This window comes from Acanthisitta chloris, unplaced genomic scaffold (genome assembly GCF_000695815.1).
Source record: "Acanthisitta chloris isolate BGI_N310 unplaced genomic scaffold, ASM69581v1 scaffold3848, whole genome shotgun sequence".
NCBI classification, from domain to species: domain Eukaryota; kingdom Metazoa; phylum Chordata; class Aves; order Passeriformes; family Acanthisittidae; genus Acanthisitta; species Acanthisitta chloris.
In genome coordinates, this window is record NW_008686310.1 from 77,870 (window position 1) to 95,920 (window position 18,051).

General features: G+C 41.6%; 1 protein-coding gene across 1 annotated transcript; it reads right to left on the reverse strand.

Annotated features, from left to right (window-relative positions):
* Positions 1–14,653: 14,653 nt before the first annotated feature.
* TMEM200C (transmembrane protein 200C) lies at positions 14,654–16,448 on the reverse strand. Its single transcript, XM_009080061.1, has 2 exons — positions 15,311–16,448; positions 14,654–15,279 (listed from the first exon to the last, which is right to left on the reverse strand). Exons 1-2 carry the CDS (start codon positions 16,446–16,448, stop codon positions 14,771–14,773), a joined length of 1,647 nt encoding a protein of 548 aa, XP_009078309.1. The 3' UTR covers positions 14,654–14,770.
* Between the last annotated feature and the right edge of the window lie 1,603 nt (positions 16,449–18,051).

The window sequence follows — 18,051 nt, forward strand, 5'->3', positions numbered from 1 at the left end:
GGCAATATACGGCAGAGCGGCTAGGATGGAATCTGCTAAATTAACATCAGGCTCTTTTAAAACTTGTTGCCAAACTTTGAAAAAAACCCAACACAACCCAAAGCACTGTGTCTGTGCCCTTTTCACAGGGCGGGGGAAGCACAGCCCCCCCAGCCAGGCATTGTGCAGGAGGAAAGGGAAGGCTCTGCATGTAATGAACCTGCTTTGTACTCACCCTGGGGTCTGTGTCAGATCCCTTGTGCTGCAGTGCTTGGCAGAGCATTTATATTTGTGTTCCTCTGCTGAAGGTTGTGGGCTTTCAAAAGGCTGTCCCCAAATGGTCTTCTAAATGCAAATTCCAGAGAAGCTATTCCCAGTTTTTCTGGGGTCTTCAAAATGCAGCTAAATTGCTCAGAGGCAGACTTCAAGGTTAATTTGGGGGAGTAGTTAAAAGTAAGATGTCATAGAGCATCTCTGTATCATTACATTCTGGATGATTTTTGCCCCCCCAGAAAAGTTTGCTTTAAATATGCACCAAGGAAACGGTGTTTCTTGATTTGTTAACTCAGAAAAGGATTGGCAGTGTCATTGATCTTAGGAATTGAAGTGGATTCAGTGGCCTAGGACCAAATACACTTTACAACACCCTGTATTTCTTATTGAAAATGTTAATTATCTTTTTATAGACAGATGGCACTGGAGTGTAGCAAATGTATGGTGAACCTGCACTCATAAACATTTGAGTTTTAATGTGTACGAGTTCCAATTAAACTTAATTCTGGTTTAGGATTATTGTGATTATAGTGGGGTAATTGATTTCACTTATATTGGGAGTATAGTATATTTGTTTTAGTATGTTAAGTTAAAAGAAATACTCAAGTTGTATAGTTGTGATTAATCTTGACAATTTAGGATAGTGCTTAAAACCAAATATCTACCAGATTCAGCTTTTGAGTCTCTAATAACAATCAAGTCAAAACAAGCTTCTGTAATGCTGTTTGAATCATAACAGCATATATTCAGCCTTGTGATGGAGAATAGAAATTTTGAATTTTGTTGGTGCTCTGCTTTAGCAAAGGGATCCATGTTTTTGTTGCCTGATATTTTTTATTCAAATTAATTGAAATGTATTTGATTCTTAGACACTGCTGATGTGAAGCAGGTGGGACACAGTTTCTGAAACAAAAATTACTCTATATTGCTGAAGTAGATTAATTGTTCTTTATGACTACTGTAGGGTAATTATGATGTGAAATCTAGGTCCAGAAAGAAGTTCGACTTACTTTTTATGATCCCTGCATTTACTGTTCTTTTTCTATGATTTTTTTCTGCTTTTCACTTGCTTATTCTTTTTCTCTTAGAGCAATTTTCTTTATAAGCATGAGTAATTTAGGTGAAAGATAAATGTAATTGCTAATTTCTTGTAATTGAGTTCGGTTGAATGTAACTTGAGTTATTGAAACAATGGTACGACATTGGCGTTGGAGACCTTGCAATGTATATTATCCACTGACTGTAACTTATTCTTCTTTGGCTGGTTTTAAATTGCATGTTTGTAAAACCAGCTATTCTAATAAACAGGATGCCAAAACCAGAGGAAGGAGTGTTTTGTAAATATCTTATCCTTAATACTGTTGGTGGTTGCTGTTGGGCACTAAACACCAGTTGGGCTAGATTTTATTTTATTTTTTTCCCCCTTGGATGTTAGATATTTTGCATGTTAAATGCAACTGAGCAAGAGCCCAATATCTGTGGGGTAGAGTAAACATTACATTGGTTAGTCCAGCTGGCTTTCCCTTCCTGTAGTCTTGTACTTTCTATATATGCAGAAGAAAGCAGAAACACCTTGTTCACCTATGCTTCATGTCAGGAAGATGTCAGCCTCTTCCACTGGCACAACAGGAGCCATCAGAAAGGTGATAGCTTCAGGCTGGAGCATGATAATCAACCTGCTTCAGGCATGTTAAATGCCTGATCCTCCAAATAGGAGCAGGCAGTTCGAGGTTAGTAGCCATTTGACCTTGCTGGAGCATTTTGTTTCCATGTGTGTATACTGCTGTTGTTAGCTGCAGCTTCTATGGTATGTTATACTACCAAGGCAGAAGTCCTACAGTGTTTCTTTGTGTGCAGGCACAAGGGAGAACCTGCACAAAAAAGTGTGCAGGGTCAATTTACAACAGTTAACAAGATTTGCTGCTGTTCCTGATAATCTCTGATTTTTTAGAAAAATAATTCCTAAATCCTTGACTTGGCGAAACACTTGAAGGCCCATGTTCTTGCATCATCACTCTGACTGTTGGCTGAAGGGCTGCACTTGCTTAGACAAGAGAGGGACTTGCTTATGACACTCCAGAGTGCTGCTGGAGCGGATCAGACAAACACTATGGGCTTTTTGTCTGTTAGGAAATCTTCTATTTCTTTCTCATCATATTGTCTTGAAGCTAAAAGCAGATGCAGGACTGAAAAACAAGTTTGAGTATCCCCATTCAAAAAGTCAACTCTTGGGGAATATTTAAACTTTGGTGAATGTTCTCTTTGTACAAGTGGCTATTCAGAGTTAGTGAGAAGGACTCTGAGGGCCCATAAATCCTAAACAACTTGGTACAATTGTATTGTACAGTTTCCTTCTCAAAACCACTCCCAGATGGGCTTAAATTCAGGCACTGTGTAGGTTTAACACCTCTGAAGCTGGCTTCCAGCCATGGATTTTGGTCACTGACCTGTGCAGCAGAAACATGAAGCAAGTCTCATAAAGACACTCTAGAAAGCCTTTATATTTAGATCAGAGCACACTTTTCACACTCATGATGGAGAAATTAATAACTTTCTAAAAATATATATTTTATATATTGACTGTCCGCCCAGGAATTTTTATTTTCCAGTGCGGAGATTGATTTATAATCTTATTTTAAAAACAGTTTTCTAATTATAATCTGATGACATTCTGATAACTGCTTTCAGAAATGTTATTTAAAATTATTTTTATCCTAGTTGTAAGATGTGGGATGTTAGTATGATCAGAGATGGAAAACAAATCCCATTTTTTAAACTGGAGGCACCACTTCAGTAATTCTGTCTTCAAAATGAAAAAAATTGTTGCCTGGCTGTTTGCTATCCTTTCAACCTTCAGTTTCTAAATGTAAAGAAGAGGTATGCGCACCTGTATGTGACAGTAGTTTATGTTCCTCTTTGCAGAAATCTAGCATTTATTATCTGCTGGTAGATGCCTTGTTCAGCTTTTATGCTGTTGAATAAGAAAAAAATAATATTGAATAAGCATTAAATAGTGACACATTTGTCAAGTAAATATGTCAGGTAGAGGTGATTACACTGTTTCTAATACACTTGTAGAGTTTATGGGAAGTTTGACGTGTCTCTTTCTAATCCAAAGAAGCTGCTCAACTCTGCTAGTGAGTAGTGAGCTGGAGTTGAAGTCCTGTTGAGTTCTGGGTTTATTTTTTTTGTGATAAATTCTTTTTAGGTATGCTCTGTGGTTCATAAGTATTTTTCAGAATTAAGTTGATTTGAGGCTAAAACCTGCTTACGCTCTGGCTGAAGCAATGCCATCAGTGATACTGAGGTCCTAGCTGGTGCTGTTGAGACCAAACCAAAACTAACAACTTTCTGCATGATAAAGGCTGTTATTGACAATTGTCAGGAATTCTGCTTGATGAAATAAGTTTGAGAAATACAGAGATTCTTCTGCATAATCATATCTTCTTTAATATTTGCTTCCAAATACAGCATCTTAATCTGAGCATGCTGTTTAACTTGATAATTAATTGTTTTATCTGTATAAAATGTATGGACTCAATTCTTGAGTCTTATCCCAGGGGGTGCTATCTCCTTGTGTTTGGTGACCTGTGGGAAATGCAGTCTGAGCAGGTATCGGCCATATGAGAGGGAGGATGAGTGGGCTCCAGGAGACTGCAGCTCTGCTGCCAACAGTGTTTTCTTCTTTCAGCTTTAACTTTGTGGAAGAAGACCTTTTTGCTCTTATTGACTTTACTAAAACCTCCTAAACAGCCTCTGAAGCTGGTACTTTTGAAAGGACCTACTCCATTCCACACGGAGTGCTCAGAAATTATTTGAGAAATAATTAAACTATATTGAAACAAGTAGAATATAATAGAAATAAAATTATATTGAAGCCTGAATAATTGAAACCCTTTACAAACTAGATGTGAGTTATAAACAAATACATTTACTTATTTTGGGTTTAAAAATATTATCAGTTAAAACCCAATCAAATCTTGAGCTTGGCTTAAAGTTATTTTTTCAAGATGTGTGTCAGGGCATTTTAACTTTTTGCTGGCACATGAAAAACTTTAAATGCATAAGAACCTATGTAAAGTTACTTCATATTTCCCAGAGCTTAAACTTTGAGAAAAAACATTCATCTGATAAGAGATGGGCACACTTACAGCAGTATTTGTTTCAATTTTTTACTTCCCTCTGATGTCTGAGGGCACATTCACTGAGGGCAAGAGCCAAGTATCAATTCCTTGGTATATCTACACGCCTTATCACTTGACTTGTCCCAGGCACCACCCGCACTCCTGGGTGCTGCCTCCCATCTTGGTGGTTGCAGGACTTGTAGTGACCATTTGTGTTTTAAGAGCAGCAAGGGAGAAGTATTGCTTAACTGAGCAATATTTTTTTGCATAGAAACCAGGTGGTAGTGTATGTGAAGGTGGTGCTTAAAATCAGATCTCCTTAACCACTTTATAGCCAAGACAAATGCCTATATAGTTAAATCTGCCTCTCAAAATTTCCTTTACCCATTGTCAGGAGCATGACTTTGTAGAATCTGCTAAGTTGCCTCATTACCCCATCACTAGATCTTCTTTTAAAGCTGCTTTTCCCATTGTTGTTTATTTCCTATGTTATTCCTAGTTTATGCTCTCTCCAATCCAATTATACAGTTTGGCATGGGCTCTTACACTTCTAACCCTTCCGTGTCGCTTCTGTATCTGACTTCATTTCCCAAATGGAACCTTTTGCCCAACATCACCCTTTTGCGCTAGGAAAGGCTCTGGGCTAGCTTGCTTTGGCAGCTGTTAGTCTGTTGCTTGTAAACCCATTTTGCTCTGATTTGCAGAGCCCCTGTTGCAATGGGGGCACTGAGCCATCACAAAGTCTCTGGGCTGCTGCAATCTGACTTGAAATAACTGAGCAAGTGTGTTGCTGACTTAGTGCAAATGGAAAGTATAGCCAGCACAAAATGGGATTGCAGCAAATGTACCGGCAAGCACACATCAGGGCCTCGCAGAGCAGCACTTACAACAACCATCATCTACAAAGGGAGGTGTAAGATCGGACAGAAGGGGCACAAGTTCTCCCTGTAGTTTTCAATTTAATCAGATGATGCAGAGAAGCGGCATCAAATTGTAGGATTTGGTGTCATGGGATGTCCTGTCTCAGGCAGGCTCCAACCTTGGATATGTAAACATATCAGCAAGTACTAATGTGTGTAACAGGGGAGAAGGAGGAGGAAATGGTGGAGGGGGAGGAAATGTTTTATGAGGGCATGTAGTGATAGCATAAGGGGCAATGGCTTTAAACTGAAAGAGGGAAGGTTTAAATTAGGTATAAAGAAGAAATTCTTTACTGAGAGGGTGGTGAGGCACTGCAACAGGTTGCCCAGAGAAGTTGTGGATGCCCCAGTCCTGGAAGAGTCCAACACCAAGCTGGATGGGGCTCTGACCAACCTGGTCTAGTGGTAGGTGTTCCTGACCATGGCAGGGGGTTTGGAACTAGATGGTCTTGCAGGTCCTTTCCGACCCAAACCATTCTATGGTTTGATGAAGTGGTTCTTCCATGTTCCTGTGGGTGCTGGGCTTTGCTGTGGGGTGAGCTGAGTTATACTGAGTTTCTTCTCTTCTTGTAAAATTTTTTTTGGTAGCTTCTGGTGGGCCCAATCTAACCTCCCATTTCAGACAGCTCTGATTACCTTGCCTATTCCTTTAAATTACTGCTGCAATGAGATCAGCTATTTCCTCATTGCCTTCTCCATCTACAACACCTGTTTTACCCTGAGTGCATATGCTGCTCCATGTGTTGCACAAGAATTTTGGTTTTCAGCATTTGGCTCAGTTCTTTGGGCTATGTAGAAGTAATGTCTTTTTGTTGTGCAAAACCATGATGATTTATTTATGTCATGTTGCTGCAGTATGCAGATTTGAGCACGTGTCACATTTGCTTCCACCCTCTACCAGAACAGAATGATTCCATTAAACAAAAGCTGATTAAGTTGTAGACCTTGACAGAGGAGAAACAAAGCTATTCTCAGGACTGTCCTTGATAGAATGAGACTTGCTAATGCTACTGTATTTTAAGATGGTAAAACCAGTGCATTAATTGCTATTTCAGAGTTATGAAAACTAAACACTCCCTATGTTCATCAAACAATTTTCAGGAGAAGGCTGCATACTGGATATTGCTTCCATTTGCTATGCCTTAATACAAATAATCTATTATGTCATGTGGTAGGAAAGAAAGCAAAAAAGATTGGGCAATCCAGGATTGTAGTATGGAACATTTATCAACATGTGTTTGAAATGGATATATTACTCACCCCGACCACCCGAAGCTCCTGGTGACAAAAAATCTTCTCCATCTCTCACATTCCTATGTGTATTCCATGTTTGTGTTAAAGAAGAAATGTTTTAGGAGCATCTAAAGATATTTAGGGGGTAATCTTTATTTTCCGTGCACCTTATAAACATTCCAGCTGCTTAGAGGAATCCACAACTCATTTTAAAATAATTGGAATAACTTACGCCTGAATTTCCTAATATTTTGACATCTTGAATCTACCAAAGTATCTGGGAATGTCTGAACACTGATGGCATGAAAATTTCATTTCTATCAGGAAACTGAATTCTAAAATGAAAATTCTAAGTAAAAGATCTGTTGTTGATCCAAATCTGATTCTCATCTCCACCATTTCTCTAGGCTGGGATTAAACAAAGCCCTTGTGTTCACCACCTTTATCAGTTTTGCTGAAACATATTGTGCGATTATTTTTATGGCAGCATAGTTACTGGAGTATATCTGCCTAAATTGCCAATGAGTTTTATCTAGATATGTAAATCAAACCAAGACATTCTACAGAACATTTTGCAAGATATTTAGTTCCTGGCTGGGGTTGAACCATGGCAGATACAGATCTAATAAAGTTTGCCAGAAAATATTGCTGTTGGGAAACCTTTTGCCTATATGAGAATTAATTCAACCTGTTGGTGAACCATTAGGCATCATAAAATGTTTATTTGAGCAGAGTACCAGACCAATTTGACAGTGAAATGAAAGGTATAGTACACTTAATAATGCTTTACAAGCATACTTACTTTGAATGTGCCAGCTTCCTTTGACTTCAGGCCCCTTGGCTTCCCTGGAATCATCAGGCAGAGGCAGCTACCCAGGATGGATGTGTTTACCAAGCCTGCTGAGCTATGGTGGTCCTTGGTCCAGTTCCTCTGTGAGAGCACAGATGCCTGGGAAGGGAGTGAGGTGGTGGCTTATTTTAGTCATAGCACTAGATTCTCCCTTTCAAGGAAAGGAAAGCCCTTTATTTCCCTGCCTCCATTTGGCTAGGATGATGATAGAAGAGCTGCAGAGAGCTCTCAGGCAGTCTGTGATGAGTTATAGTAAAGCCAGTGCCAGCTATAGGTGGAAGCAGCTGAGTGTTACTGACCACTGCTGGTGCCACTGCAATATTTTGTGGTTCCTCTTTTTGTCCACATTTGGCAACCTGAAACTGCAAGGACAAGTGCAATAGAAATTCAGGGACTTGTTGCTTTGCTTTGCTTGCCATCTTCAATAGTGCCTTCTTGGTGACACCAGGGATGATGCAACCTGCAATCTTGTTGGCTTCTTTTGCTCTTTGGGTGACTCCTGGGGCTCATTAAGTGCCATGCTGGCAGCTGACATACAAACTGGTGATTGCTAGAAGCTTCTGACCTTTCACAGCTCATCATGTGACCCTTTCTTCTTCCCCCAGATTGTCAGTGACAAGCATGTACCAGCCAAGGGTCTATCAAGGCATAGCACTGCTGCAGCAGTGGATGCTCATTGATCCCAGAACTATGCTACAGCTTCTATTCAGGTTTTCCTTGCTGTGTGCCAAAGGGACAGTATACCCTTGCAAAGAACATTGCTAGGAAGGCATACTCACCTTTCCTCTGCATGTTAGTCCCAAACAGTTCTTTAAAAAGTGCAACTGCTTCATTTAGGTGACAATGCATCCACTTTAGTTTAAGGGTCTAAAAGAAACGACTTCCTTCTGCAACTTGCTCCATCAGTCTCTGATCAGATGGTGAGAGATGCAGTCTTAGCAGCCATCATTGTTTCAGTGCTGTTGCTCCAGATGCTGTACACATTGCAAAGACAGACACAAGGACAAGAACTGTTCTGTTTGCATTTTCAAGCCCCAAGGTAGCCTGTAGTGTTAATTACGCTAGCAGAGCCAGCAGACAGTTTTCAGTTTCCAAAACCCGAAGAACTGCTAGTATCATCACCTTATGCTGTGTTACCACAGGAAAGTAATAAGCACTGTCAGATTTTACCTGTTCTCATTTAAGTTCCTTATTTGAAACAGAATGTCATCAGCTGCCTAGTGTTACTTGAGTCCTTAAATATTCTGCAGGGAAGTCTGGCCAAATCATTTTGTGTAATATTGTGTGTGATGAGTCTGAAAGATAGTGAAATAGATTAGCACTTCAGTGCCTCATGTGCAGAAAGAGGTTCTGTTAAAGCTGAAGGATGGATCTTCTGTCTGAGAACAACAATTCCAGGCTCTGTTCCACAGCAGGCTACTTGAATGTTTTGTAAACATCACTTAGAGGCAGATACTTGTATGCTGTCATCACTGCATACTGATGCCTATACTCTTCTCCCACTAAAAGAAAAATTAAAAATCTGGTCTTTGAACACTTCATCCGTAGCTGTATCTCTGTGCCTTGTTTTTAGTCACACTCTGTTCCCAAGGCATGATAGTGAGAAATACATTAAGGACTGTGAGGTCATCTGATGCTAATTTCATAGGGACTCTGTAAGCATTTTAAGTAGTCGGTTCTATTAGGCTCTGAGACCAAACTGCATTTCTTTAAAATGAGGTTTGACTGTAAAGTCCATGAACTAAAATCATGCTACACCCCTCAAAAAGGCTGGAAGTACAGTCTAGGAATGAGGGAGGAAGGCTAGTTTATGGTGTTTCAGAAGTATCCTACTAGCTCATTGGGGATTTATCTTTATAGAGCTGACACTGGTGACTCTTATGTGGCAGACCTCAGAAACACTAGTTTGCTGTGCCTTGGCAGGCAGTTTTTTGTGATACCCTGCCATATGTTTCTGTGCTGTTCTGATGTGTGAAGGGGGAGCTGCACTGCACCCTGTACCATGCCACCTCCGTTTGTAGTCTTTAGCAGCTCCAACTCTTACCAGAACTGATGGTCGTGTTCTGAAGTCCTGCTCCTTTAGAAACAGCTAATTTAGCTTTTGGCAACAAAATGGGAGCTGTATGGTATGGCCTCAGCCTGCTCTCAGGCAGGTTGTAAAGGATGTGTCAGAAGCATGCCAAATCTTCTAAGCTGTGATGAACAAACAGCAATTGTGTGACGGTATTGAACCATCTTATCTTTTACAGTTCACAACACCCCCCCCCCCCCAACCAACCCATGATTCATCTCAATGTATTTAGATATTTCAGTAAATATTGCAATGGTTCTTCCAATTGTTTGGCAATAACTATACCCTGACCTTGTGGATTATGTTGTCTTCAAAGCTGGAGTTCATTTAATCCTTTATGAAATTAATATATTAATCACTTGAATGCTGAACCTTCACTTTTTACTTACCATTTTTGACTTCAGCCGTGAAGCTTCTTTAGCTGTAGAACAGGCTGCTTCTCTAATGACAAACAATCTCTCCCCATTTCTACTTTCCAGTCTGAGAGTAACAGCTACATGTCCTCACCTGAACTAAACTTGTCATGGGGAGAAAAGGGAAAAAAGAATAAGAAATACTAAAAAATCTTAGCCTGAAACTCCTTTTTGCAGAGGAAGGTGAAGGAAACCTCGCAGACCAAGTTTCTAAGAGTGATCTTTGACATTTGTTTAGTTTGCATCTTTCCATACTTTCACCAAACAAGCTTTCTGTCTCATTGCAATGTAGTTTAAAAAGAATGGAGAAGAAAAGAATTTAAAATTAGTATGTGGCTTCACTGTCTCTGTCTAATTAAAATGTAGATAAAGGACTAACCACTGGATAAACATAAACCATACTCCTCTAGTTCTTGAATTATCCTGTGGTCCAGTCAGGTCATTTCTAGTAATCTGGTTTCCCCATCTACATTTTGATGCCATTTCACCTGGTTGTGTGTGCTTTTGTTGGACATCCAGGGTCTCCCTCTGTCTCCATTCTTACAGCAAATGCTAAATGGTAGAAGATAATCTCATGTTCTCACTTAGACTCTTCTGTTTTGGAGCTTTTAGAAGTGGTAAACACAAAGTCTGGCTTCTGAAATGAAATAATAACAGTATACTCTTCCACAGAAGACTTTTTTTCCTGTGGCTGTGATACCTTATTTATCCTCTCAGATTGTGCCTGCACATGGTGTGCATCTTGTTCACTCTGAGCCCAAACTGAAAAACAGTAATTACGTGGCCTGGATAAAGCATTGTGTTATCGCTACTGACAGTCTTGGAGAGGTGGTAGAGAAAAACTTTTTTTCCAGAAGAAAAATAGGCCCCCTGAAAATCTATATGTTTATTAAGATTTTACTAGTCAGCTAGCATTAAGCACTTGTATTTTGTGTGGGTTTTGCATAGAAAGAAAAACTGTTAAGCATTATCAAAGGCTATTCCTCCTACTGAAATCAAATAAGCTTTATCATTCTGCCACCTACATTGCTTTTAATAAAAATTGTTGTTTAATTGAAGTCATATTGCTACTTCTGTGTAAACTGTTTTGGCTGCTATGGAAATCTACAATAATCCATAAAATCTGTATTTCAGACTGCAGTCTTAAAACTACACTAACAGTTACCTAATCTGATGTTTGTACATTCACTATTGCTCACTGTTGGACAGCATCAGCTCTTGAAAAAGATGTTAAAAATGTATTATAGTCTTTTGCAGATGATCAGCTGATATGTCAACAGTTGGGGAGTTCAGTAAATCAGTCCAGAGAAGCAAGCCAGGTTAATGCAAGGATTTTAAATACTTTGGTAGCCAGTGAAAACTGAGCCAGAACTGGGTTACAGTACGATCACGTCAGCAGCTTCTCCAGAGTCCTGAGGATTTTGTAACAAACAGCAGCATGACTGAAGTACAATTAGGGCACTTGCCTGTCCTCAGACTGGTCCAAACAGCATCTATACTCATAACGCAGAGACACAGCCTTCTACCTAGTGATGGGAAGGAATATTCTGAGGGTTCAGGCAGAAATTAACTTTCCTCTGTAAAGTTTATATGAATATCATAGCACTTCTATGCTAAAAAAACCCCAACAAAACCCCCAACAAAACCAAACCACACATTTCTAGACTAAAATCTGATTTTTCCATTGCAAAAATTTATGGCTAGGTATTCTAGCTTAATGTATTTTCAGGGATATCACTTCTTAAATACAGGGATTAATGATTCCTTCTCAATAAACATTAATACATTTTTGAAAAATAATTTAAATTAATAAATTCCTTCTTAATAAACATGTGTGGCAGCCCATCGCATTCTGCAACATGCAGACAGGTGGACACTGGTAAGTAGAGGCAGCTTCTTGGCTCCTGACAAGCATTGTGGAAGAAGCACTAGGTGGCAGGACACTGGAGATAAAGGTTAAAAGGAAGAGACTGGATTGGAGGAAAATGCAAAAGCATGTGACAGGACATGCAAATGATGGCCGAGAGGCAGCCTGGCAGTGCAAGAAGCAGTCAGCTGGGAGAGACTCAAGAACCAGTCAAAGCACAAACCCCAGCACCCCCGGCACCTCTGGGTATCACAGGTTCAGCTCCTTGCCAGCTCTATGTTTCTCTCCAAGGCCAGTGCTACTAACAGCAGTCACGGCTGGTGCACAGGGGTTGAATCTGTCAGCTGTTTTCCAACATTGGAGTGTTAGACTAACTTGCCCACCCTGAATTTTAAGCAGGAGCTTCTGACTCCAACTCCACCACTGCGTAAATTTCTCAATAAATAGTTTTAATTCATAAACTTGCCAAAATAATGATTTGCAAAGACAGAGGCAGTTTTCTCTACTTACTAATCTGCATGTTGCAAATCACTTCTAGCTGCTGTTATTAAAAAATCCAGCTCGACTGATGAAAGTTCATGTTTCACACCTTTTTTTGGCAACACAGGAACAAGCTATAATTTTACTTATTGAACCCAAACTTTGTTGTAATTTTGTCATTCAGAATGCTTTGCAGTAAATTAATCATCAGAATAATTACAGGCCTGCTTTGTTTCAAATCAATCTAAGGAGTTATCAGAGGCTTTTTCAAGTGGCTTTTTTTTCCAGAGCACACAGTAGAGTCTGATGACTGAAGAAATATTTACTAATAATATTTTTTAAAGCGTTTGTTTCCACCTCTCAGAATAAAACCAAACTCCTGTCACATTTTCACGAGGACTCCATGCCCCAGCAAGTAGCACAAAACTCCTTTTCCCTTGTATCTCCATGAAGGACTTTAGTGTGGAAAATAATGAACAGGATGTCTTCAGCTCTGTCAATAACTAGCATCTCCCTCAGCACCAGGTAACGCTGCTCAGATCCATCTCATAAACCTTGCTGGAAATTACAGGAGAAGGAGGAGAAGCACATTCCCATGGAGAAGTAAAAGGAAAGACCAATGCAAATGCCAGCTGAGCCACCTGCTCAGCACTTCCTGTGATTCCTAATCCAGCCCATGTCAGTCCAGGCAGTTTTACAACAGATTTTTGCCAGCTGTGTGCTAGTGGTTTGATAGCAAAAAGTGCCACAGTGATTTTCATATTGTCAGTGCACCGGTTGCTACTGACAGGAGGAAAGATATTGCCACCTGGATGTCTTTCTTGCTCAAGAGAACAAGCACAAGCACTTTCTGCTTCTCCAGTTTCAAGACTCTGACATGGCAAATTTTTCTTTTTCTCCCCTTTTCTTCTATTCTTTTATATAAGCCTTATTTATTACAGGATTTTTCAGGATTACTAAAGGCAATTGTATTTTGTGATAGTCATATTCCATGTCGCAATGTACTGTAATGCAAATAAATATGTAACTGAGCATTTTAAAACATGAAACCACAAGAAAAATTTTAATTGCAACAGAAAGACTTCTGCCTGCCAACACACTGTATTTGTGTAATGTTGATTTCTCTTCCCATAGTAGAGAAATGCCACATCCATATTTAAAATCTGAAGTATTGACAAAATCTTCTGAGTGCATAAAGCTGTTTTGGCAAAATACGAGTGTCTGCCTTGCTGCAGCTAAGAAAATGAAACAGCTCATCAATTTACCAAAAATCTGCCTACAGACAACGCATTCTCCAGCCTTTGGGAAACCTGATGCTTTTCTCATGCAGGAAGAAATCCTCACCATGCTGAACTCAGTGAGAAACCTCTACTGACTTCAATAGGGCCAACTGCTAAGAGACTGACGGCTATTATTATGCTTTAAAATTAAGCTTATGCACATGCATTCACAAATAGGAACAGTAACAGAAGAAAGGTTTAATGCAACAGTTAAAAGGGAAGTGAGAAATCCCGAAAGAATATGCCACAGTTCAAGATTAATCTGTTACTCACAAAAAAAATTGTCATTTTCATACAAGGTCAAACCTTTAAAAATTGTTTTCCTTAGTATATAAAAATCTCACATTTCTTCAGCTGTCACAGAGCACTGTCAGAAATGGAGACAGAATCTGCTGATTGAATTAACGTGTGGTTTCTCGGAGACTGAACCAGTATTTATTTTGGAATTACTCCTAATTATCAATGACCTACTTAAAAGCTTAGGCGAACCTTTGGCCTCATAGCATATCTATAATCTCTCACAGTATAAAAACAAACAGTTTCTGATATCTGTAATTACTTACCAAAATAAAGGACTTATTTTTTTTATGGAAGTTTTGTTTGTAAATGTTTTATTAAAAAAAATCTTTTAATGCTATTAGTCAATACACATGTAATAATACTTTAATAAAGTATGTAGTAGTAGTAGGTATTTTGGATTCAGGAATGTAATGGTTTTAACTAAATCAGAGCTCTGTTCCGCTCCAGTCTCTTCTAAATTGTCCTTTTTTTCCCAGAATTTAAACAAACTCATTCTTTGTCAAGGTACATCATCCTTAAGGCCTTGCAAACTTTTTAGTGATTGAACCAAAACAAAGAGAGCTCAGCTTTCTTTCTGAAGACCACGTTGCTTTTGAGCTTAAAAAGGTGCCTGCAGTTTTCAAGCAATTAGTGGCAAATCAGCAAGAAAGAAATCAGAGGAGAAGAAGGGGCACTTGGAAATAAAAACAGTAAAGTGCACAGCTATACTGTCTGAAACTGTATTAATCTGATCCAAAGAACTTGCTGGACTGTGGGTATTTAATACGATTTGGCTTGCATGAAACATACAATCACGATCAGACAGAAAGGATTTTCCTTTTTCTTCCTGAAGTCATCTATAGGAGTTATGGAATTCAATTTTCAAGGGTAACATAGTGCAGCTCTTTGGATATTGATTGTTTTCCTAAGACCACAAGGAGATGAAGAAGGAGGGGAAGGTGTGGAGGATGCAAGGCGTCCTCGTGCCTTCTCTGTTTTATTTAGATGCCAGTACTCTCCAGTTCTGCATCCTGCAGCCCTAATGCAGCGTGTGACCTAGAAATCATGAAGAGTTTCTCTTTATTTGTGTACTGTCTCTGAGTTTGCTGAGATTGCTCCCCTGTTTGTTCTCTGCTGGTAGCCTTGAGGGGGTCTATCTTCTCAACTGGCTCCTCCTCAGAGTCCTGAATTTTACTGGCTGCGGTGTTGGCAACTGACTCCAAGGAGGTGCCTGCCTCCTCCAGGTGGCTGTAGCCCTTATTGCTTCTTGAAGGCTCAGACTCAGAGCTCTGGGAGTCCGTCCTGGTGATGATAGGAGGGGCTGAGGGGGGTGACACCCCCATATCCAGAGATCCGGAGTAGCTAGATGTCTTTCCCAAGAGGCTGGAGTCCAGGACCCTGCTGACAGCTGGTGACTGAGGTGGCTCAGAGAAAAGGGGACGCCTGGCATCGGGCAAGCAGCTGGTGCTCTGCCGCCTGAAAACCAGCTTGTGTCTCCTTGTCCCACAGCCTACCCAGCTTGTGTCTCCTTGTCCCCCAGCCTCCCTCGACATGGCTGCCGCTGAGGTCAGTTAGGCTCAGTTCAAACTCCCCCCGTGGGATCTCCTGGGCTCCTCGCTCACCAGGTGGTCTCCGCCAGCCTCCCCCTCCACTGCTCGGCCCCAGGGGCAGGAGGGCAAAAGCACTCAGTGAAGAGCCAACGATGGAACTGGCTGTGCTGCACCGGTCGCAGCTCTCAGGAGGGCTGCAGGGTGGGCTGGTGACAGTGTGGCCAGCGAGGACACCACGCTCCCGGCAGACGCTGTACACTGCCTCAGCCAGGCTGGGTGGCTGTGGTGGAGCGCAGAAGGAGGAACGCCGCGGTGAGGACGCCAGATCTGGTGGGGAAAGGGAGACACCCAGTCCTGGTGGCCAGGAGCTCTTGGCCAGCATGGCTGCAGCACCCAGGCCTTCACCTCCAGGCTTTAGCTCCAGGCCCCGGGACTGCACGTAGTTGACGAAGCCATTGAGAGGAGCTGAGCCTGGGGTGCCTCCATCCTTGGCCCGCAGGCTGTGGGCATCGATGACAGTGGAGTAGAGGTCACGTAGGTTGATGATCTTGGTCTTCTTATCGCGGTTCTCGTGCAATACCGCATTGGCGCAGATGAAGAGGAAGATACCGATACCCATGATGAGAGGGCCCAGCACCTTCAGCTTGTCTGAATGCAAGTAGCTCGAGAAAAGACGGAAAAGGACACCCATTGAGGCCTGGGGGGATGAGGAAGAAGGCGGGGACTGTGGGGACCCACCGGTGGTAGTAGTGGTGGAGGTATTGGCTCTGGAGGGTGACTCTGGATGGATCCCTGCTTGCACCCCTTCCTGGCTCCAGGAGCGGTTCTTGGGGGTGCCACCCTGCGGTGCTAGGTGCCGACCACCGCTGAGGTTGCCTTCTCTGTACACCTGGCTAGGCTTTGGCCAGTAGCCCACCACAGCTAAGGTGATGCCCACCAGCAGTACCAGGATGCCACAGAGGGCAATGAACCCCGAGAGGGAGCACAGCTTGAGCTTGCCTTTCACCACCACCACGTCATTCTTGCGCTTCTTTCTGGACTTGCGCTTGCGTTTGGGGACTTGGCCTTGGGGTCGCAAGGGGTCCTGTTTCCTAGCCGAGATCCTCAGGAGGCCTCCAGTGGCGATCATGGCTGGCTACCAGTGCACTGCCCCCTACGGCCACTCCAGCTCCTGCAGCGAAAGAGAGAAGAGAAAAGGATGAGGACCGGGGACAGACCTGCAGCACAAGAGATGTCTCTGTTGTTCCTCCTTCGAAGTCCTGCTAATTAAAACCCTGAACAAGTGGAACAGGGGGTGACACCAACAGATCCTGTGTGTGAGAAAGACAGAGGCAGACTTACAGCATCAAAGCAGCCATGCGCCCTACTGCACTTTTGCCAAACAGCTAATCAATTTCTCTACACTCCAGGTAAATGATAGGGCTAGGGGCATCTGCTAGTGTAAGCAAAAAAATTATCTCACTGGTCTCTGAAGGAATTTGCAAAGCACCAGAGCTCAGGGGATGCAGAGCCCTGCTCCCTAATAGGCTCTGGGGTTACACTGCACACTGACTGTGGTTAATGATGTCATGACGGATTTGAGGGGATGGGGGAAATAAAAGCAGGAAGGCAGTATATTCGATCAACAGATAACATTTGTTTCATTACACTACTTACTGGAGGGAGGGTTAAACATATTACTTGCCTTGCCTAAATGAGTGGGAAAGGAATTACTGTGAAATGCACAAGGGAAACATTTGAACACTGGAAAGTGATGCCCTGCGAAAGTTTTTTCTTAGCCCTTTGCACTTGATCTGCAATATTCCAGAAATTTATCTCCTGCCTGCGATCCAGAGGCATCCCTAGTTTGGGAACACGTATGATGCTTCAGGTATCAGTTATGTAACACCGACGAATTCACCATCCTCCCACCCTCCCCCACCCTCCGACAGGGGAGACAGTGGCTGTCAGGTAGGAGACAGGTCAAATCCTATTAAAGGAGGAATCAACCCTTGCAAGTCACCCGGGGAAACCGTAAGGAGTGCTTGCAGGGAAACTGGCAGGCAACTAAACACTGAGCATTTGCAGCTTTTGTCTTACTGGACTATCAGAACTCATCTCTCTGTTCCAATGATTTGAGCTAAAAAGCACAGCGTGTAGGAACAATTCCTGTGCTGTTGCAATTCTTTTCGGAATCTATTTCTTCGTGCTACCAAGGAGCAGGATCTCCTCCCCCTTTTCTCTTTCTCAGCGTCCTATTATTTTTCCTTTGAGGGGGTAAAAGATGACAGCAGCGAATATAATACGACTCACAAAGTTCCATTAATTGCACTGAAAGACGATTAAGTAAGCTCCTAAAAAAAAATTACCTTGCTCTCCCTTCCGCTGTTCAGCCTTTAAATCTCATCTCTGTTCTATTTGCCAGATTTGCCACATATGCAGTAATATCGTGTCCCATTTACTCCGTATTTTCCCCGGAAAAAAAAGAAGGGTGTTGTCAGCAAGGATGTTGTTAAATTACTCTCTGAGGTACTGCACGCTCAAAACAAAGAGCTGAGATTTCTCTTTCCTATCGCTGAACTATTTTGAAACGCAAAAAAAAAAAAAAAAAAAAAAACCAAAACAAAAAATCAACAAAAGAAAGCATTTTGTTGATGCAAAAGTGTAATTATCGGGACATGCTTTGCTTTAATTGCCGATTCCTTGCTCTCATTTTCTGCTGCCACACTAGCCAGCTGCCCGTCTCCTCCGCC